Source organism: Pezoporus wallicus, unplaced genomic scaffold (assembly GCF_028554395.1).
Source record: "Pezoporus wallicus isolate ANWC-B61680 ecotype Strahan unplaced genomic scaffold, APGP_CSIRO_Pwel_v1 contig_3489, whole genome shotgun sequence".
NCBI classification, from domain to species: domain Eukaryota; kingdom Metazoa; phylum Chordata; class Aves; order Psittaciformes; family Psittacidae; genus Pezoporus; species Pezoporus wallicus.
In genome coordinates this window covers 934,478-958,113 of record NW_026635093.1, presented here as the reverse complement: position 1 = coordinate 958,113, position 23,636 = coordinate 934,478, and the positions used below count along the sequence as shown (strand labels likewise).

Here is a 23,636-nt window from a genome sequence, read left to right as displayed (position 1 = left end):
GCAATTTGGTGGAAATCGTTTAAAAGGAGTGGTGGATTTTACTTGTGTGTGCTGAAGTCTTTCTTCCCTGTGTATCCTGGGATCTTGTGCCAGAGTTACATGAATTGCTGCAGTATTCTGGCTGAAGTGTGAAATACCGTGAATGAGGAAATGGCCAAAATCATTCCTGGTAGCATTTAGCAGAGAGCTTGCCTTTAAATGACAGGAATTACTCTTAGCATTAAATTGACTAGTACAGTATATCCAAACATCTGTAAAGAAACCTTAATGACAACACAAGGCAGCTCACTATAATTCTGAAGACTTATGTATGGTTTTCTCCTGGGATGCTCATGTTAGTAGCTTGGCCATGACTTGTCCCAAGTGCAGTACTAGCAATTTGTAATGTAATCTTTTGTACTTAAGTCCAGGCAAAATGTTCAATATCCTACATTGCCGAAGAGCTCTGGGATCCAATTTCTTTCCAATAAACCTTCAGTTTAAAAAGAAAAGCACTTGTAGAGGTCTGCTTTGTTCTGTACATACTATGAAGAGCAGCTGAAAGGGAACCAACAGCAGGCTGATCTGAAAAAGAATTCTTGCAGTCTGTTTTCTGACTCTGAGTCCAGAACTCCATAAATGGTACCATGAACACAGCAACAAATTCACTTCTAAGTTGCAGCTTTCTCAAATAAGAAATTCTGTGCGGCTTCTCCCTGTTTCACCAACATCCAATGGGTGAGTTCTGCTTTTTCTTGGTTTAGACATGAAGAACATTCTCACCTGTCTCTAGTCACTATCCCAAGTGTAAAGGTGAGTACAGCCCTAACAGGTTTTGCATGCTAATGGTTTCTGTTGGTGGGAGAACTACAGAGTTTCTGCAAAACTGAAAGCAAGCACCCGGAATGCACTTGCACCAGTGTATGCAGCAGGCTTGGTGAATGCACCACAGCAAAAGTGATGCCAGACAGGTATCTGCTACTCTTCAGTTCTCTACTTGCACTTCTTACCCTGGTCATCAGCCTCAGACTGATGCAAATGTCAATGAACTGAAGTGGACAAAGAGGTTTTAAGGTTTTATGTGTTAGGTGTCAATGTGTTAGAAGCTGATACCAGCAGGTGCAACTTGCACTTTGTAGCCTCCGGTAAAGGCATGTCTGTGTTCCTGCAGTGCTGTCTTCTGAAGCAACAATCTAACTGCACTTGGACAAGCTCTAACTGGGCACAAGGATAACTTTATGCTGTCATGAAATTAAAGAAGGAATAAAAATGTAAATGCCTTGTTTTTATTTAAGTGGTCCTTTGACATCCATGCTGTTCAAAACTGGAACCAGCTACAGGAAAAAGCTGAAGCATTTCTAATTCCAGAGGATGCAGAGTGCCTGTAACAATCAAAGAATGCAGTGGACCACCTAGTTCTACTGTGGACATCTGCTCCAGTGTGCCTGAAGCAATCTTCTGATCTGGAGCACCCACACGTGCGAGGCCAACGCAGATTGTGTTTTCAGTGATTGCTGTAAGAAAGAAGATTAAATGCTTCATTTGCTGACCAATGGGCCTAACATAAAGGAAAAAGTACTCAAAATGCTTAAACCCTTAATGCTGTTTTCTTAAACCTCCATTTCATAAATCACCAGAGGGGCCTAGAAAGAAGTTTGTGCTTCAAAGAAAATAAAGCTGTATCTTAGGGATGTTTATAAGTAAGAAGGGGAAGACAGCGGAAGTAGAACAGGAAATGCATTCAGGAATTGTGTTCACTTTGAGGAAACTGCTGTTCCTGATTCATTCTATGTGAAGGACAAAATGAAAGGATTTTCATTTTAACAGCATTTAAGGAATAAACTTCTAAAAGGAGGAACGTAGAATTTTTCTGTGGCACAACAGTCATCTTTACAGCTGCTGTGATTTCACGCTTGGCCTCAATAAACACTGTTCGCTGTTCATGCTTGACCAGTGTTAAGAACTCAAGGTCAGAATCCCGGTTCTGCACTGCAGGGTTAACCTGGGTTTGTGCTGGTGCTCATGTAGCGCAGAGTGTGACTGGTCTGAATAAAACATAGCACTGATTTTTTTATGAAGCTCAATTGCTCTAAAATGCTCAGAGTCCTTCTGCAACTCTAACGTATCAAAGAGCTCACAGTTAAAGATGGGTAGAACCAGGGTCACCAGGCTGAAGCTTGGACTAAACCTCCAGGAGCTTGTTCATCTCTGTTGAACTACGCTATGTCCAGGCTCTGCCAAATCCATCTCAGGACCAGGATTTAAGGCAGCCCAATTCTACCATGGAGCAAAAGCAATGCAAAGATGGAGAGGAAAGGAGCAGAGTTTGGAGGCTCATCATTAAGTGTGACTTGCGAGGTGTAAATAGCAGGTAGAAACAATGCAGTAGCAGCACCTGATTCTTCTCCTTGGAACCTCCTGTTTTGAATAATTGAAAGAAGCTGTTCTGCAGCTTGATTCACACTCATGTAGCGTGGTGGCTCATAAATCTTCCTTCCTCTGCAGGGAAAGAAAAGTAGAGCAATTTCACATAAAACCCACTTCATCTTCCCCAGCGTTCTTACAGTTTATTTCAAGAAACCTCTAGACCAGCAAATGAACCTTGCCCAGGCTGGGCCTTTCAGACAAGAGGCATTTGTAAGGAAGACACGAGGAGACTTCTGTGCTCTCACACCTATGAAACAGGAGGGCCTCCAGTTGGCAAATGATGTGAGCAAATTCAGCTGCTGGAAGCAATATGCAGGTTTTGTAGCTGCTCCTGAAGGATGGATTAGACTTCAAGTCAAGGGCAAAGTACTGGTTTTCTGTCAAATGCCCTGTAGACGTTTGTCTGATTACAGACTAGGAATACATTCTCACATGAAATGCTGCTTTCTTTGCCAACTGTGGCTTCAGTCAAACAGCCTTCATTTTGAAACTCCAGAATAAACAAACCTCAATGATACTGTGAGACTTCACAGATGTTAATTTAGAGCAGAGTTACAGCATGTGCATAAAGTAACCGTTTGTATTCGCCACTGTTGAAACAGAAGATTGCAGAGAGGTGATTAAGATGTGGCAAGAGCTCTCTTGAATACAGTTACATGAACTTGAGAGCGTTTTCTATATATTGCTTATTTAGCTGTTTAAAAAGAGTGGTATGTATTCAATGCCTCACACTGTTACTAGCAAGTGTAAAGAAGAATGAATTCCAAACAGTGTTTCAGCTATTCATCTATTTGAGGATGAGACAGAACAGTGAAATAACACTTCATTTGCCAAGCTTAATCCATTCTGACTTTGTGTTTCTCACAGAAACAGCTCAAAAGATGATGCTTTGCTGCAGCTTCATTCAGTTACTGTAAATAAAGCCAGGTCCTAATGCACTGAGCAGAAAAGTTCCGCTCCTTGTAAGAAACAAGACTGTGGCCACTGGGAAGGACAACAGAATGGCACGAAAGTGCAGTCAGTATTGGACAAAGAACCTCTGTTCCTTTATAAATACACTGTTTTCTATACATCTTACAAACGTGTTTCTATACACTTTCAGAAAGGTGACTCACTTCATTAGATTCTCCAGAGACTGCTCCTTCACTTTAATATCTGTAGAACAAAACAGGTGTTAAAACACAGGTCCCCTACAAACTCCTCACTTAGTTTTTCTATGTATGTAAAGCTTAATTAAATGAGCAGATACTATAAATTTTATAATAGCATTTTAGTTATTACAGGAGCAAAGACTATGGATTAAACATTATGCTGTTTCAGATGTTAATTAATCACAAAGTATTGGGATTTTATGCATGTAATTTTACCCCAAAATAGGGCTCGTTTCACAGACCTCACAGACAAATACAAGTACTTCTAAGTATTCAAATAGCAGGCTACAGGATAGCGAAATGCCAGCATGGTGAAGCACACCATGGTACTGGAGGTACTTGTAAATGCTGAGTACATTGTGATCACAAAAGGTAGAACAGGATGACTGATCAACAGCAATTACATCAGTGCCATGCAGGAACCTGACTTTCATTAGCGCTTCCTGTCCCCATGAACACTCGGAACAATCTTCTGTTATGGGAAGAAGAAAAGGATTTGGGCAAAAATACAACAGAGAAAGGGCCAGGTTAGACTTCGCACATCTGCAACTGTGTGAAAATCTGACCACAGCCTGTCCAAGACACAATCAAACATCTGTATTCAAATACCCCCAAAAGACTATCGTGGTGAAAGCTGGATACATTTTTCACCTTGATTTTAAAGAAAAGTATTGCTTAAGTTATACAATCAACTCCTAACTCACAGGGATGCTGAAGAAAGGGGTGTAAAAACAGTTTACCAAATTGTTTATGTGACTGTCAAGTCACTTGTAATTCCAAAGCTTATCAGCACTTCCCTTTTTATGTGCTTCTCCAGTCTAGTTGGACAAGCAATAAATACATGGGCCCAAATGACCAAGTAGTGTTAAGGGAACAATTCGTTTGCAAATTGGTAGTTTTCAGGTATGAGCTACAATCAGATGCAGGTACCACAACTGTCCATGATATGGGACATGGGTTATAATGCAATTTTATCAGTTCAAACTTTTACTCTTCCACTACTGTATAAAAAAACATACAGAGGGACATCACAGAAATGATTATATCAAATATCTACAGAATACTTCGGTTTACCATATTATAGTTGTTAGAGTCCTTGTTTAAACACTGGTCATCTAAAAAGTCATTTGTCAAGACAAAAGTCATCCTTCTTTAAAACAAATTGCCAGAATTCTGATATTTTGCCAATTTTAGCAACTTTGATGGCACTGGGAAATCTGGTGTGCAGTGATGCTTGCACACTGGTTTGCTGCTCAGGATCCTCCAGTTACTACAGACTGTTTTTACTTAAAATACTAATTAACTTAGCACTGAGAGATCCCAGCTGTGTCTAAAAGATGCTACAAAAGGTATAGAATTGTACATATATAAACATGTAAGTGCCTTGTAGTTTATATGCAGGCAGTTCCATGTTCAGTGTTCAAGGCCAGGTTGGACAGAGCCTTGAGCAACATGGTCCAGTGTGAGGCACCTCTGCCCACAGCAGGAAGTTGGAACTGGATGATCATAAGGTCCTTTCCAACCCAAACCAGTCTGCCTTTCCATGATCTTTCAGGAGCTACCCAGATTAGCAGAGTTATTCAGAAAGTGGCTCTGAGCTGAGAATTGCTGGGCAGGCTGAAGATCAGGCAGCACCATGGAAGAGCCTGGTGCCAGTGGTCAGTATTCAGTTCCAGCTCCACTACTGGCAAGGATGCTTTACAGCACTGAAGCTTCTCATGTGATAATCACGTTTCCCAAAACATCCTTAGATAAAAGAATTCAGGAAAAAGACTATCACCTTACACAACACCAATGTAGTTAAATGTACAGCTTAGCTCCCCAGAAAGTCAGATGTGCTGAGCTCTAACCTAATGAAGTCAATAAGAGAGAGCTGCTAGTCGCTGCAACCTGACTTGGATTCTGAGCTAGATCTAGTTTAAAATCAGTCACCTTTAGAGTAAATCTGGGCCTCCTGCACCTATGTGACTTCTAAAAAGGCTTTGTTTCTTAGGGATTTTTTCACAAGGAATGAACAAATTCCTGACCACTGCAGCATGAACAATGGCTGAACTAAGAACACACACATCAATGTTCCAAGTTTTGGTGTATTTTCAAACATGCATGTTAGCTGAGAAGATTTGTTTAATCCCAGACTTCATCTCATGCCTATCACTCCTGTCTCTGGATGCTGTGGAAAATGGTAGCTAAGGAGCCCTTGGAGCTGCTGCTTACCAAGTAAGCACAAGGTGTGCATTCCGTTCTGTCTGTTCTTCTCAATCTTGTCAAAAAAGCTTTCTGGCTTCCATGTATCTGTCCAGAAAACTATGGAAACAGTCTCTCCAAAACTGTACAACTGCAAAACAAAGCAAAAGCAGTAACACACACAGTAAGAGCATGCAATAGAATGAGATAAAAACCATGAACAACTGGCGACACTGAAAAGTCCTGAACCTAGTTAAGAGTTTCATAGCACAGTACTCTCCTGTAAAACACTCAGGCTTGCCCTTTCACAGACACACAGCAAAACATAGCACTAAAAATAGTGCACCTTTGGAAAAAGCTGCCTATCTCTTGGCTAGTTTTAGTGCATTCCTTTGCATTCCCTCCTTTCTTTGTAAAAACATCTGTAATTAGTGAACTGGTTTTCTTCTTCCTAACAGAGATGTGCTGTTGTTCTTTTACTCTCCAAACAGTAAAGCATGTTAAAGAACAGCTAATGAACCACCTGTAAAGTTGTTACCTATCTCTGACTTCACCTTTCCAATGTGTGTGAACTTTCAATTTACTTTCTATTCTTTGTTCATTCTGAAGTCCTCCTAAAGGCAAAAGCTTCCTAAGATTAGCACCAAAATTCTTACTTATCATTTCTTATCTTGTCTAAGGCTAGATAACTTCTAATAAAGCCATAATACTGAGATCCTACTGATACAAGTGTATTAAACCAGCACTTTCCTGCAAGTAAGAAGAATATTGCTAGCCGATTCTGTGTCAAACATACTGATTTTATTCTCAGTCTTAACACTGTTTATTTCTGTAAATCCCTAACCTCAGTGAAAACACCTGAAGCAACAGACTTGCCAGTCATTTTCAGTGATGCAGAAGCCAGTGTCATACATAACCTAAGGCAGCATTTGGCTTGGAAGCTTCTGTAACCAACCTGTAAAAGGGCAAAACCATGCATCAGTTTTGGTGAATTCAGCTCTGGAACGGGGCAAGTCCAGACTGATTGTACAGCTGGCCAGTATTCTGTCTGCTCAAGCAATGGTCTAATATCCCCTCTTGCTCTGTAAACCAGGGAGGAAAAACTGTGTGTGCCTTGAGCAGAAAGAGGACTCTATGTAGAAGCTGCTCTGACAGCTCTGTCCCATCTGGGAGTTCCCCTTTACACACTTTCCTGCAGTATTAGGTTGTGGTTTTAACTCTTTCATGCTGGTAGAGCAGAATTTGAATCAAAGCAGAAACATGTTTGTTTTCAAGGGCCCAAAAGCTCAAATTTGAACCATTCATGCTGAGACAAACAGTGTTTATTCAAAGGTTCCTAGAATATTACTGAAAACATTTCCTCTTTTAAACATTTCATTCTAGCACAAGGACACACAGCGTACATTTCACAACCTAAAGGTTCTTCCAGTAAACTAAACAGAGGTTGGACAAAATGAATTGTTCCCGATGTAACCTGTTAACTATTTCAAGGCTGCGTCTAGAAGAATAACCAAGCTATGTTCTGCCTGGTTTTCAGGTGGCTACCTAGAACTCTTCCCATTTTGTTCCACAGCTGAAGAAAAAACTATTTAACAAGATGCTTCTCCTTCACCCCTTCATTGTTACAGCATCTGGGAGAAAGCTAGCAGTTTTATCTCATTGGCAGTATACCTGCAGTAACCAACAAGTGCTGAAATGTCCAGTACCAACCTAACTACCACCTGAAAGCCACCTCAGTCGTCTCCCCAAAGCAGCAGCCCTCATCCAGTACAGAAAGTGGCCTGAATTAAACTTGAAGCTTACCCCAGTCCCTTTGGCATTTTGTTAACCTGAAGGAGGGTGACTTCCACCTCTGGCTTTTAGCAAAGAAAAAGATGTGCAGAAACAGGTAAAATGTTATTATCTGGTAAGCAGTTTGTTAGGAATCATATCTTTTCAAGTGTTCTGCCACATATTAAAAACAAGTTGTGCATTCAGCTTTATATCCTCCAGCACTTGTTCTCATTGTTATTTTTCTCTTTTCCATTGATCATTACAGAGATTCTCCATCATCTTTGCCAACAAGAAGTTAAGTAAGTTATCCTTTTATGCAAGCACTGACAGTCAGATTCACTGAATCTGTCCTTTGTTCACCAGGTTTTGCATTAAGAATGAAGTTTGAATGTCAAAAGAATAAACCATTTTTGTCAGAAATTGTCTGCCCATTCAGTAGAAATCATTTCAAAATAGCTTCATGAAGTATTGAGATCATACAAAACTGTACTTACAGTCTCACACCAATACACTTGTTTTCTCAGCACCTAGACAGCACAGGCACAGAAGTGGCTTCTACACCAACAAGAGGGAACAGGATATGCTTTATTAATCTCCTAGAAATGCCTTTGCAACTTACATTAACTTAACTTCTAAAGATTAGATTTCCTAGCATTATTGCATACATATTTTTACTTTAAATTAAAGAGGGGAAGACATTTCTTTGAACTTTCTGGTACACCAGCGATCTACAAATGCTGTGGAAGTGAAGCAATAAAAGGATGCTCCTGTTGCGCTTGACTACCTGTAACCAGTTACCTTACAAGCACTCCTACAGACACAAACAAGTATTTCTTTCTCATCCAGCATTTGACCTCTGCAGACACGTGGCATTTATGGAAACACAGGCACTGCTCCCCCACCAGAGCAAGCCTGCATTAAAGAAGCAACACATAACTGTATCAGAACTTGCATTTTGAACTCTCTCCCTGTACCTCATGCAGATTCACTTTGTTGTTCAGTTTCCTGTGCTGTGTTCTAATTTCTACCTCTTGAAATCTAGTACAAAGTATCAGACTTTCAAGAAAAGACTTGCTGCAGAGAGAGAAGTGAGTACCCAAAACTCCACTATAAGGATTCAGCAGTCACAGAGGACAGCAGGTCCACTAGAACCAGAAGCCACTGAAAGCAAAAAGGATTCTTTCCACCAACCATATAAGACTCAATAGGGCCCCAAAATTAAAGAAATTATGCTTGTCACTGGACTAAAATTGTGACAATTTGTTAGCCAAGGTGTATTACAGCACACTGAGGATTAACGTCATGATCTGAGACTGAGTTTAATAAGCCACTGAAGAGCTCTGTGTATTTTCAGTGAAAGGATCGTGCTGTATGGTTGCGGACAAAGCTTCAAAGAGAGGCGACAGCAAATGCAGTTTATGTGTGCTGCACTCTACATGAAGCAGCTGGGCTTTAGGAGTGGACAAGATGTGCTCCGTACAAGCTAAAAGATCTCAAGCATCACATTTGCACTAATCATCACATTTGTTCAAGTGCCTCCATTCTGCTCAGGCACAAAAGAGCCGGAATTTCAAAGGGGGCTCAGTGAAATGCTTGGGCAGACGTTCCGTGCTCTCAGCTTGGAAACCTCCTTACCTTCTGCTCAGCGCTCAAAACCTTCACGGAAACATTTCAAAAGGTCATTTTGAAAGACCTCAGTCTTTGGAAATACTCCTCCCCACCCCCAGTAGTAATTGGCTTCCACAAAGCTTTGTGCAGTTTTGCAATGCAAGAGTTGAAGGCAGGAAGGGAGGCCAGGCCTCTCCACTCGGAGGCAATGCTCTGCCTGCTCACCAAATACTGCAGAAAGCTGTTCTCCAACTCACACTTTCATCACCTCTGAACATTCTCCAACATCCTGTTCTATTTACACACATACTATGAAAATCTGTCAGATTTTGGTCCTGAGGTGCTTGTTTTTAGTTTTCAGTCAATTATACGTCATATTCTACTTGTTTATATAAGCAGAATCAATTAAGAGGCCAGAATCAACTATGAAAGAGAATGAGCTGTCCCATGACCTCTGCTTAGAAAGCCTGCACACAAGTGAAATTTCACTGAAACTACTCCAACTTTGTTAATGGCCAGTCTGAACGACAACAGACACCTGAAGCTGTTCAGATCAACAGTTTTCACTTAAAATAGCCACCTAGCCACTTCTTTTGTGGCTCATCACCACAAAAATATAGGCTGTAAAAAGAAGGAACAAGCTGAGACTAAATAGGGAAATTAAAAAAGGAAGATCTCCCATCCCCTCTAGAAAGTACTAAAGCAAGCAGCAGAGAAGATGCAAGATAGTAGTAAAAGGGTCAGTAAGGCAACAGCTGCAGAGAAACCAAGAAGTAAACATTTCAAAACACAGACATTTATTTTTACAGCATCTTTCCCAGAATTATTGCTGTATCAGCTGCAATGGTGACAAAGCAGTTCTTCACTTCCAAGCCTACCGCCTTTCCTAACATTTCAAACGGCTTCAGAACTAGATATATGTCAGGGGAAGAAGGTAAAAAGGACTCTTGTAACACTTTGTGGACCTGGCACCTGCATACACATGCAATACCTGTAAACTCTGTAGACTGAACCTCTCCTTGGCTGCTGTGTTGAGATGGTCCCAGGTTATGCTGCAGACAGGTCTCACAGGACTGCACAGCCTGACCACATCCCACTGACAGACGCCACCAAGTTTTTTTCTCCTGAGGCTGCTCCTCAGTGGAATTTGGGGACCAGACAGCACCCTGCATTATCCCAGGTTGTTTCCTGATCAGTCTCAGTGCATACACACAGGAAAGCTAAGACATGTTGTGTTTATCTTTGTCATAAGTTTTGACATGATGCTGTGCAACATCCATCTGCATAAAAAGGAACCTAATAAGCCAAATTTTCCCCCTTGCCTTCTGTAATCAGTTAACAACCCTCCAGACCATATAAATCAGACTGAAGTGCTCCTATTGTTTTTTAATTTATATATTGTTGATAGAGAACAGCTTAGGAAGTTGGACAATCATCAACAAAGAAGTACCAAGAATCAGTCAAGCTTCATTTTAGCTTGTAATTGGTCATATGAAACAACCACAAGCTTAGCTCTAGCCCTTTACCACTATCTCACTTAGAACCACAAACCTTTAGCAACTTCTAATGCCTCTCATGAGAACCTTCACATGAAATTCAAAGTCTTTACCATTCACCCAGGGAGCTCTCATTTTTGTACTGCAAGCCAACAGGTTAGCTCAGCTGTCCAAAAACCTCCAGTCCTCTTAGTACATGCCAGAGAGAAAGGAACTGTGAAGACAAGAATGTCTGGCTGAGGGAAACCCACTCAACATGATTGCAGTCTTCAGGAGGCAGCTGAGACAAATTACATAAAAGCAGCTGAAGAGAAGAACCCATTTTTCTCTTGGCTGCCTCCTGTATCAGCACTTAGGAAACAGCCACTCCACAAGCAGAACAAAATTCAGCTGTCAAACACTCAGAAACTCCAAACAAAGTTGAACAGGGCAGGATTTTCCCTCCAAGGTAATGTTACCTTATCTTTAATGACCTCCAAAGACTCTTCCCAGCAATGCCAAACAATGATTCCTTCCCACTCTGGTCACTTGGATTACTACTCTGAAAGAGTTCTCTGAATGGAGAAAAAGAATTATTCTGATCAAATGAGTATTTCTGGGTCATGTTTCCTGGTGACAAATGGCACTGAGTTGTACAGCAATTGTGAGTAATGAAGTAGTGTGACCAGTACTGATTTAACCTTTCAATGGCTTGAGAAACAACTTCTAAAAGGCTCAGAAGCTGGTAGTAAGTGAGAAAACCAACCAATGATGGGAAACAGTTTGTTTTAACTGGTGCTGAATAAAAAACATTTTGCACAGAGCCCCTCCCATCACAGCAAAGAGTATTTTTGAAGATGAGGGCACAGAGAGAGGGTGGAACTCAAAGGTTCCGTTCCTGCAGCTACTACAGGTTTTCTATTTGACTGTAAGCTCAGTGAGTAATGATAACATCCTTCAACTTCCTAACCTGCAAGTAATAGTTTTCTACTCGCTGCTGCAAATGTACTCACCTGTTCAGTAAACACTCAAAACCCCCACAGTGAGCACTGCTTTCACATTTCAGTGATCAGCTAGTAGTGAAAAGACAAAACTATTTCCTAACTGTAAATCTTACAAGAATGAGCTGGCCTCCAGACACAAAAAAATCAAGCTGAGTGACTGACAGACACAAGAGGACATGCAGATGTTTGTTCTAAAGCTATTCAGGTGGAAAGTGGGTATATCTCAAAAGAGAGGCAGGTCTCTGCCTTGACATGGGGTAGCTACCCTACCAAAATAGAAAGTAAATGCTTTTAAAACTAGCAACACCACTCTCTCAGAAATGAGAGACTCCTGTGTGGCTCCAATCCTATGGTTTGCCTCTAGCTTTGCACTTTAGTTCTCTATCACCTTTTTTTACAGTAATGCCATTATCTCAAGCCATTTTGAGTTGCATTGTTTACACAGGTCACTGTGATGCAGAATCTTTCTCACATGTCTGACCTCCCTCAAAGATGCACTACCAGAACTGGGTCAGAGAGAATTCAGTCCTGAGAGTACCACCACTCTGGTGACCTTCCCAAAGTAACCCAGATTAGGAAGGAAGGAAAAAGGTATAAATTTGAGATTCTGAGTTTTCTGCCTCTTTATTCTAGGGCTAAAAGCCTCAGTGATCAGCCCTATTCTGAAGGACTGAGTGTGGGTACGGATAAAGCCATGGAAGTAGGGCTGGGCTCTCCCTTTATTCTCAGCTTGCAGTGCTGGATCCTAGTTGATTAGCAATGTCTTGTTCACAAGGTAGCTGAGCAGTGATAGTAACTATAGTTAACTGTAGTAAACTACAGTTTACTATAGTAAAATACTAAGCTTTCCAAAGCTCTGGAACTACAGTGCAGCTGCTGGTGAGGAAAGCTGAACTGTCTCGCTAGTTACCATCCACTAGAAGTACTCTCTGAGAATGTCTGTCCTCTCTCCTTGACTTCCATGGCAGTATGCACAAACTGCATGAATTTCTTCATTGGTGGTTGTTCCCTACTACAACAGGAGTCAGAGTGATCAACATACCTACAATTCAGATACCAATCAGGAGAGGTGAACCTGCAGAGGACATGTTAAGAGGTGCTCACACACAGGCACTTTTCCTGGCTTCTCCTACCATTCCAGCCATATTAATTTGATTTTGAGGGTAATTATGTTCTTCAGCCTGACACAGTGAAAGTACAGCAAAAACAGCCTAAAAGAAAGAGCCACAGCAAGTCATAGAGCCTTATGCCCAGTCACACTAATACTTTGCTAAGTTCTACTATTCTCTGCTTTCAATAACTACAGCTCATGGTATCAACCTGTGAGAGCTTCCTAGAAGGGTTTAATTTTCAAAGTTAAAAGAAAAACACTTGCTCTTTGTACTAATACACTCTTCACCTGTGCAGCCTTCCAAGCTGAGTCCGTCAAATGGGCAAGGCAGTAAAAAAAAGTATTTGAAAATAGATTTTCACCCTTAAAATTTGACAAGAAATAGATCTAGGAAGGTGACAAACTATCACTAACGACTCCAGTAACTCACTGCTGTTCAGGAAAACTGCACAACTACCAGAATGTTGTTGGCTGCACAGAAATGTTGCTCTGATGACAAGAGACATGTTCTTTTGTGAACAGACTGGGCACTGGGCTGTAGCTGCATTTTACTGAGGCCCAATCAGCAGCTACAGCTCACTACACATGTGGCTTTCACAACAACGTATAAAGGTGTTTCCTGTTTTTCTCCAGTAAGAAAGAAAGAGGTTTTGTATTACAATCAGATTAACACAAGAAAAAAAGCCCAGCCTTTTCTGTGGTGAAGCAAAAGAGGAATCCCTGCTATACTTGACAGCAAGTTTGCAATTTAAACCACAGCAGCTCCAAAACTAAACTGATGGCAGGAGACAGCCATGAATGTAAAGACTGCTGGAAAAAACTTATGAACTTCCCCCACAGCTCTAATTAAATCACAGGCTGCTTTTTAATAAGAGACCCCTCACTTGCTGTTTATGCCTTTAAGACCAATGAAGAGTTAACATCCAGCTGGTTATAGTCTGTCTGGTAACACAATATGATCACCATTTCCTAAAATGCTTTATACAACAACAGAAATGTTGACTTATGGGAAGGCAGCCCCTCCCAAGCCAGAATGGAAAAGGGGACCAATGCCAGAGTGAATAACATCACATTTCCTTCATGGACTGTTCTCTTCAGCATGGGACAAGGAAATAATAAGCTAACCTCCAAAACTGCCTATGTGACAAACCTTATAGACTGTTTGCAATATATTCTCAGCTAGTTTTCTGCTCTTTTTGGTTTTTAATTCACCTCAGAGTTCTGTACTCCTCTTTCCTATGCCTAGCTGGAGTTGTGGGGGAAGCAGATTTTCAGAAACCCTAGTCACCTGTTCTCATTGGGAACGCAAGCCTTGTGCCTTCCTTCCTAAGAAAATAAAAGAACAGTAAAAAGATAGCAGGTAGTAGAAACTACTTGTCAACAGCTTGACAGCACAAGCAAACTTTGCACCACCTTGAAGCTAAAAGTGGAAAGGGTAAGCCCCAGCCCCAAGACCCGTGTTACCCACCCCAGTAAGTGCAGTCATGTAGCAGCTGCCATCTGTCTGCTGTACTTGTAGATTTTAGACACCAAGGAGCCTATTTCCTTCCTAAAAGATAATTTTACCCAAGTCTTACAGCAACAGGCAGGTATCACTAAAGAAGTGCTCACAGAAAGAATGATAAATAATGTGAATCCCGTGCTGCATTCCCTTCAGGATTAGCACTCACAGCTCAGAAGAGTGTCAAGGCAGTGTTGCTGCACTGCCAGATCACACAGGGCTCTCCCATTTCTAAACCATTCAAATGTGAACAAAGCCAGAGATAATACCCAACTTACTGCAAGAGACTTTCTGATGCTGGGCAGCACTGAGATAAGGAGATTGTCACTGTAAACTTGAAGGTGTCAGTTGTCTGTTGAAATTAAAGAGAATGGTATTCTTTTATGTTATGCTAGGAAGGAATATTTCCTCCTTCAGTGATGAAAACCTGCTATTCAAAGCCTCGGCTCTTGTCTGTTGTACACCTACATTCCTGTGCTTGCCTTCAGTTTTGGTGAAGCAGGAGCTTGATTTAGCGGTTCCCATACACAGGGAATCATTCTGAACCTTAAGAGGGCAGGTTCTATGTTAAAATAATGAACGAAAACAAAAGGAGGAAGCTTCAAATAATGTATAAGTTATGATACATACTCTGCCATAATGTTTTTCATGCTCGAAGAGGAATAATAGACCTATATATTTGTAAAAGGGAATAGTTTGAAGTATTTTCTTGGGGAACACCAGATCTTTTCTACTTTGGCCATTCAAGAAGCACAAAACCTATCACTTGTTCTTCTAGTCCTTGGGTTGGCAAGCCTCTCCTCTCTCAGCAGAAGGGCATAAAAGTGAAGACAGGTCAACCTTGGAGAGAATGAATGCATCACACAGAAGATTCTGGAATCAGTTGTGATCTGGGTTGAGCACAGACAGGCTTCTGCACATATTCCTTTCATGACAAGACCAGTGTACCTCTCAACAGGATAACAACCTAATTTAAAACTAAACTTATCAGGTGACCATCAGTAGCAGAAGGAAGCCAACAAGAGCAAAGCCTTATCTGTAAAGTAACTTAGATATCAAAGTCTCCTGGTGCAGAGGGAAGTTAGAGAGCAGAGCAGAATAGAAGTGTCACTATTCATTTACACATGCGCTCATCAAAAGGGACTTCTGCTCATGTGCAGCACACTGAAAAGGAAGTGTTAACAAATTCTGACAACAGAAGTGTACAGTTCCTACAGATCTTCAAGCTTCAGATTGCAACATGCATTGTCATAGCAGCAAAAGAGCTCACCAGTTTTCAGTTCAGCACTTGTGGAATAGCGTATCTGTAAAAATGTTACCTGTAAACCACAGCAGCCCACTGCATTCATTATTGAAGCGTTATGAATGACCTTGTATGGAATCCCCAGTTTTACTGCACGTAGTACTAAATCACTGTGTGTTGTGGCCCTGTGTTAGGAAAATAAAGGAGTTAAAAACTGAAAAGATGAAGTGATCAAGTGTTACCAGCATTATAGTTTGTTTTGAAAGTAAAATTAAACCCTTCACAACCAGGGCAATGCAGAGGTGCCAAAAGGGCAACAATAACATGACTAATTGTAAATGGAAAGTAAAAACTCCAGTAAGGCTTCCATATGTCATCTTCCCTAGCTGAAAATACAGGTGTCCTCAATATGTTATGGTTCTTTGCAGATTTCTGGCATCATTAGAACTCTTAACACCACACAATTGTTACTTTTTAAAGTAGCTTTGGCAAGGACTTGAAAAGGAAAAGTTCCATTTATGCTTTGTCTTCTGCAGCTGTCTGCTGGACAACTGTTGAACTGTAAAGGTCAACTCTATTTGGCATAGACTTCAGCACAAGTCCAATATTTCCTTACTCGGGGTAGAGCCAGGCCTTCTCCCATCTGCACCAGTGTATGTCAGGAAAGCAACACACTCAAACAGAGCTTTGAACTGAGGTAAACTGCACGCAGTACTTGGACATCCTTAGACTAAATTGACTTTTATGACATTTAAGCCAAATTACTCAAATTACCGATGCCCAAGTTTGAGTGCTCAAGTTTTTCTGTAAGAATTAAGAAACTTCTAATTAAGCTTAGAACTGAGCTAAACTGGGCTCCAGGTCTAATGCCTAATAAACACCTTGCAGTGACTGCTGCAAGAATTCCTGGGCTTGTAGTTAACGCAATTGGGATTAGAGTCCTTCTAAGATGGTAAATATGAATCCAGCACATCTTTGAACTGCAACAGTGTTTACTTATGTATCTTGCTTGAATGTATGCTTACATGTATGCTTACATACATGCTAGGCACTCCATTTTCCCAGTGATATATGGAAATGCATTTGGCTAAATTTATCAAACCTAAAAGTGACCTTAGCCATCTCATTGCCAGGATGTACTACAGACTTCTGTGTAGCCATTACAAAGAAGGAAGCAAAGAAAGAAATTAGAATAAATAAATAGGAAGACTGCTTTCACCCTGGCCTCATTCAGTTGCCCTGACAGAATTCTCCTGATTTTTAGTCTGATAAATTTTGACACCGCATGTCTGACTACCACCAATCAGATCAGGTGCTTCAGACTGGAACACAAAAGTGGCAGCAGCTAGAAGGCTGTAAAGATCAATCATAGAATCATAGAATGGTTTGGGTTGGAAGGGACCTTAGAGCTCATCCAGTTCCAACCCCTGCCACGGGCAGGGACACCTTCCACTAGACCAGACTGCTCCAAGCCCTGTCCCACCTGGCCTTGAAATCACTTAAAACAGAATTTCACTGAAGGAAAAAATGAAGGAATCTGGATTTGGGAAACTGGAGACCATGATACACACAGGCTTCCAGGCATAGAAGAATGCAATAAAGTGATCTAAAACAACACTTCGGTTAGTAAACTGACTGAGTTCCTGACTTCCAGAAACAAACTTAGTTTAGGAATGCCTACTCTGAGAGAAGAGGGGACTAGTTTTAGAGTCTTGTATTATTCCTTTCACACACACAGGACAAGGAGCACTGAAGGATTTTGTGGTTATGCTAATACTGACCAAGGGATCAGCTGCCTTTAGTCACTGAAATTTGCTCCAGCCAGTATGTTCTTCTAATAGATCTGTCCATAATGATGGCAGCTGAAAGCAGTAATGCCCTTGTGAGTACTTGGCTAGTACTAGAGAAGGCTTCAAGGAGTCAGCTCTCTGCATCCAGAGCTTTACTAGGATTTTCTGTCACCAATACAGACTTTTAAGTGTTATGGATAGTAATGAGTGTCAGCACTAGGCTAGATGAAGGTGCGCTTGCGCGTATGCTACTAAACTTGTCAGGTTTCTGCTAGCACATCCATAGCTGTTACCACATACACACAGTGAACAACAGCAAGAACAACGGCAGGGGTACAGCTTGTTTTATCACTTGAACTATTGACCACCAAAACCTGAGCTTTCCTAAGACTAAAAACTCTTCTGACCTGCAAACATACTTGAAACTCTATGATCAGCTGCAGTCACACGGCTTCTACCCTCCTCCCATGTGGCTTCTCTTAGGACAGAAACATTCAGTACTCTTTCCTAGTAACCTCATGAACCCCTAAATCCTTAGGGGTCTGTGATGGCACAGGAGTTCTAGCTGCAATATTAAGAACATAAACATTTAGACAGAAGCAACTCATTTAAAAAAGGGTAGTTTTCCACAATAATGTAGTATATTAGTCAGAATTGAAGGATTTTGATACTGAAACGAATGATATGAGGCAGCTCAAGATACTGCTTACAAGCAGCCATTTCATTTCAATACATGTGGTTTGTTTTTTTCATCTTGTGTATTTATTATCAGTCACTGGATCAGAGTACAAAGGTACAGGTAATGTGGCTCTACACTTTATGTGAATCCTAGTTTTCATGTTAACATGTTGAAAATATAATTAATATTCCTGAAACACAGCATCATTCGCCCCTAAGTACTAGTTTAATATCATATTCTCTTGCCAATTCCCTTCAACCTGTATTTACATAAATCATCTGCTTTTGACAGATGCGCACATTGCTCCTCTTTTTCATAAACTCTACTTTTTCACTCACAAATGGGCTGCTCAGTGATTTTATTTTTCTTGTGCCCCTTAACGCTGCGGTTTAAATCTTGAATCACCAGCTGGAGACTAAAAGCTCTTCTGTATAGCTTGACATTTATAGATTGATGATGCCTGACTGCAAAGACAGAAGGAGATCCTTCTGGTGATAGAAAATGACTCTACTTTTCAGCAGGAATAAAAAGTAGAAACAAAAGGCTTAATAAACCAAAAGGAGAAGACATGTTGAACAACCTACGTGATTTTAAAAACTAGCATATATCAAAGCAGAAGCACTGTACAACAATCAGTATCCATTCTAAAGCAACTGAGCGTGAAAGCCACATTTATAAGTACAAAGAGCAACTAAAAGAATAGTCTCTCAAAACAGAGTATATTTCTTCTTTATGTGATATCCTAGAATTTCTTGTGATAGTAGATAAATCAAGGAACAAAAATATTCGCTATAGAAGCTAGCATGAAGAATGAAATAAGTGACTGCTGAAGGAAAGAATCATACATCCTGGAGGGTCCCCGTTCCTAGCCATAAGGAATATCTGGGCAAGGAAACTCCAAAGCGATATAAAGTGTAGACATTTGCATGTATATTTTTTATGCAATAAAACATGCTTCTGGTCTGAAAATCAGCTTCTTCATGAACAATTACAATTATGCGGTATGGCTCCTTCCTATTGAAAAAAGAGAATGACCAAGCTACAGCAGTACTTCAAATATTGCTTTGTCTTACCCAAAAGGATCACCAACTACAAGAAATGCGACATCACAAACATCAGCGTCTTTTAAAATGTTATCTGCTTCTTGTTCCACTGTTTCTCGGTCAGCCAAAATCAATTCTTTTCCATAAAACTCTTCCTAGAAATTGAAATTAATAAGAAACAGCAAAATTAGACACTTAGGAACACTGCCAATAGACACTGGAAAGGCCAACTTTATTATTCTCCCCAGCAGTCTGACCCATGTCTTAAGAGAAACCTTCCTCCCCTTGCAAGAACACCTGAGCTTCTCATAAAGTAGCTTCAAAACTGCCCAAAATTTGTCAAGCTTGTTATTCTGATACTGACTTGGGGTTTTATGCCTTTTGTGTCAGTTGAGGAGCTGCTCCAAACGTAGCTCAATGACATCTTCATGCCAAATGTATCTGGGTGGACTCAATTTAACTGGTCATCCTACTGCAAGGCATCCCCTCCCACAAGACTGAGTCTAAGTGCTTAGGTTAACTGTAACACTGACATCAAACCAGAGGCAAATACGACATTAGCTACACCACAACACAGGTGGTTTTGATTATCCCTAGTACATTGTAGCTAACCACATCTAAGGAGTGATTTTGTATTAGTTCTTCATCTTCAATTCTCCGGAAGAAATACTTTACTATGCATATAAGTAAACATGTATTTGATCACGTCCTTTGCTTTTCTTCAGCAGCTCAGTAATTATTGTGTTTCTTTGTAAGTTTTTAATGCCTTTATTTCCAGAATCAACCTCACATGTGTAATAAAACCTCCGTTCTAGAACATGTTACCTGAACATATGTGTCTTTAAGTTATGTACCACTACACATTTCAGATGCTCTTCACATGATTAGATAAAGGTTTGCTCCAGGGTACAGGCCAAAAAAGGAGGTTTTGTTCTAAATAGCATTCAGAAAACTTGAGTGGTATTACAAGTATTAACAAATTGACAAAGTCTCCTGTGACTTCAGCGATAGCTTCATCTTTGCTCACAAAGAATAATGAATTGACAAGAGAACCGTCATAACTGTAGAGAAGCAGAGCAGTGCTTCCATGAAAAAATCCATCCCATACTGAGTACTAGATATGGGACTCTTACTGGGTTTGGTTCCCCTTTCTAAAGATGACTTCCTCACCATTTTTGTGTAAGTTTCTCTGCCTGTGCCAAAAATGGAATCTATTTACATGCTTTGAGACTGCTCTACCATGCAAATCAAAGCACATTCATTACAGAATAAAAAAAAGCACTCTCCTGACAAAAAATAAGATGCAGACCCACTGGGAGGTCACGGGCTCCAAACAGTTCTTCCACCAAACTGAGGTCTGATTTAGATGGTCAACATCAAGCAGCCTTTAATATATGTTTCAGGCCAACAAGATAAACAAGGCAAGTCATGTCATTGGACTTTTGAGATCTGGTTTTAAAAGCATCGACACAGGAAGATTTCTAGAAAATTCCTGAGAGAATATAGAATATAGAGTTCTTTATCTCTTGAGAGCTTTCCCATAACTTTTCATGGTGTTTAAGGGAGGCTGACCTTCAGACTACTAGATAAACCACCCAGAATTGTCACTCGTATGGAAACTGGGCTTCGTAGTTAATTCCTACGTTCCTTCTTGGGCAGTTTCAGGTTAAGATGGCATCTTTTACTTTGTTTTTATTGATCACTTTTCCCAATTACCTCATCTTTGGGACTTCAAGGTTTTCAAAAGACTTAATAAAAAACAAACCAAACAAACCCCCAAAAATAACCACACCAAAAATACCCAGCATTTTTCTATTATTCAATGTTTTATTTTCAGCTGGCTAGGAATCCATTTTTTAATGGCAGACGCAGATTTTGCAAAGTAAAAATATCCAAATGCAATTTTCCAGCTATCCAACAACAAAAAAACTAACATTTTGTTTTGACTGGATTAATTTCAATTCGGATTGCTTCAGCGTACTGAAAAAAACCCCAAACCCAAGCCCAAAATAGGGAGTAATCTTCATTTCAAAATACAGCAGATAGGCCAGAGATGGCCGCAAATGTTCTAGCCTAGGCTTGTGTCTGAAAACCACATCATGCTGACTACAAGCACAAGCTAAATTCTCACATGCTGTACGCACATACACATACATGGGCAGAGAAGTGATTCAGAGCAGCCCTGTGAAGAAGGACTTGGGGGTGTTGGTTGATGGGCAACTGAACAGGAGCTGCTTCAGTGTGTGCTTGAGACAAGAAACCACCCGTGTGCTGGCTGCATCAACAGGAGTGTGAGCAGCAGGTTGAAGGAAGTGATCCTGCCTCTCTGCTCTGATGAGATCCCAGTTGGAGTATTGTGTACAGTTCTGGTGTCCTCAACATAAGGACATGGCACTGCTGGAGCAAGTCCAAAGGAGGCCACGAGGATGATCAGGGGCTGAAGCACCCCCGTATGGAGGGAGGCTGAGAACATTGGGGCTGTTCAGCCTGGAGAAGAAAAGCTGCATGGAGACCTCAGAGCAGCTTCCAGTGTCTGAAGGGGGCTCCAAGGATGCTGGAGAAGGACTCTTCATCAGGGACTGTAGCGATAGGACAAGGGGTGATGGGTTCCAACTGAAACAAGGCAAGTTCAGGTTAGACCTAAGGCAGAAGCTCTTCCCTGTGAGGGTGCTGGCACAGGGTGCCCAGAGAAGCTGTGGCTGCCCCATCCCTGGCAGTGTTCAAGCCCAGGTGGGAAGGGGCCTGGAGCAACATGGTCTAGCATGAGGCAGTTCCAGGATCAGTGCTCAAGGCCAGGTTGTACAGAGCCTTTGGCAATCTGCTCTAGTGTGAGGTTTCCCTGCCTATGGCAGGGGGCTAGAACTGGATGATCTCAAGACCCTTTCCAACCCAAACCACTGTGTGATTTTATGATTCTGCTATGGCTATACAGCATCCAAGACCCAGGCAGCATCTCTGTATAGCACTACATAGCTTTTGGAGGCAAGATCAGTGTTCTGTGCGTAGATAAGCTCTTTTTTGGGTATTATTTCAACATTAAACTGTACCTTTCTATTCCCAGTGAAGCCATCAGAGTTATAATTTGTACATGTTTACTACTGTTTTCTTCCATAAGGTGTGTTTGCTAATAAAATTTTTACCTCCATGCTGTTCAACAGCATATCTCTGACTGAACAGTGTGTGTTCTCTAAGTCTCAAAATGGTGAGACAACTTGGCCCACCAGGAAACATGGACATGTGAGATAGTCAAACTGTTGTTCCCAGCAGGCACGCCATACTACCTCAGGCTGAATCAAGAGATTCAAGGCTCCAGAAAATGTATTTTTCTGATATGTCTTTTGATTTGTTTGTTTTTAAACAGATCAGACCTTTTTCTAACCAAATTCACTCAGATCTCCATATATTGTTAGAATTTGAGATGAAAACTAGCGTCAACACCTGTAGGAAGGAAAGTTTTTTCTCCATTCCAGTCTTCGCACAAGGTAGCAAAACAATTTCTCCTATAAAAATACAGACTCACAAAATCACTAGGGTTAGAAGGGCCCTTTGGAGATCACCCAGTCCAACTCCCTACCAGGGCAGGGCCACCCAGAGCAGGATACACAGGATCGTGTCCAGGTGTGTTTGGGATGCCTCCAGAGGGAGACTCCACAACTCCTTGGGCAGTCCATTCCAGGGCTTTGTCACCCTCAATAGAAAGAAGTTCTTCCCCATGTTTGTGTTTCAGTTTATGGCTCTTCATCCTGTCGCGGGGCACCACTGGGAAGAGCCTAGACCCCTCCTCCTTGCACCTCCCTTTGAGCTATTGATCTGCATCGATGAGATCCCCTCTCAGACTGCTCTTCTCCAGGCTAACCAGTTCCAGCACCCACAATCTCTCCTTGTAAAAATGATGCTCCACACCCCTGGGCATCCTTGTTGCCTCCGCTGGACCCTCTCCAGTAGCTCCTTGTCTCTCTTATACTGAGAAGCCCAGCACTGGACACAGTGCTCCAGACGTGGGATTGCCTCCCTGACCTTCTGCCACACTCCTTCCGATGCACCCCACGATACTACTGGCAGCACGTGAGAGTCACCCACGTACCTTTTTGGAGATCACACACCACCAGTTTCTCCTGCTGACATTATTGACCTACCACCCTCCTTGGCAGGAGAGGCAGTAGGCCCTGTGGGCCACCAGCGGCCAGACCTACCAGTGCTTCCTTGCCCACCGTGAGGATGGACGTGTAGGCCTCCAGGTACACCCTGTGGCACTGCCTCACCACCTCCAGCCCCTTCACCGTGATGTCCTTGGCATCTCCCAAGCCCAGCCCGACCAGGTACAGCATGCTTCGGGAGATCGCTACAGCCGCCGGGCCCAGGCTCACCGTCAACACCACCACCTGTCACAGGAGGGAAACGGGCATCAGCTCCCTGCACAACTCCCCGCTCCTGCCACCCGCCTCTTGACAGCAGGGCAGGCCCACCCCACCTCACACACAGCCCCGGGCGGGCCCACCCCTACTCATACGCCCTCTATACACATACACATACACATACACATACACATACACATACACATACACATACACATACACATACACATACACATACACATACACATACACATACACATACACATACACATACACATACACATACCCCACCTGCCTCCCGCCCGCCGCCAGA

The 23,636-nt window shown here is 41.7% G+C and overlaps 1 protein-coding gene across 1 annotated transcript; it reads right to left on the bottom strand.

The window, feature by feature from the left end:
• Positions 1–1,243: 1,243 nt before the first annotated feature.
• Positions 1,244–23,371, bottom strand: DPH5 (diphthamide biosynthesis 5). Its single transcript, XM_057402044.1, has 7 exons — positions 23,162–23,371; positions 18,999–19,123; positions 15,533–15,641; positions 5,772–5,892; positions 3,522–3,561; positions 2,375–2,478; positions 1,244–1,493 (listed from the first exon to the last, which is right to left on the bottom strand). Exons 1-7 carry the CDS (start codon positions 23,294–23,296, stop codon positions 1,270–1,272), a joined length of 858 nt encoding a protein of 285 aa, XP_057258027.1. The 5' UTR covers positions 23,297–23,371; the 3' UTR covers positions 1,244–1,269.
• Between the last annotated feature and the right edge of the window lie 265 nt (positions 23,372–23,636).

Coding starts and splice junctions, on each gene's coding strand:
- DPH5 (XM_057402044.1), bottom strand. CDS start 23,296: ATGCTGTACCTGGTCGGGCTGGGCTTGGGAGATGCCAAGGACATCACG. Junction 3,562..5,771: donor GCACACCTTGTGCTTACTTG/GTAAGCAGCAGC, acceptor TTTGTTCTACAG/ATATTAAAGTGAAGGAGCAG. Junction 2,479..3,521: donor TCTCTGGAGAATCTAATGAA/GTGAGTCACCTT, acceptor CTTTCCCTGCAG/AGGAAGGAAGATTTATGAGC.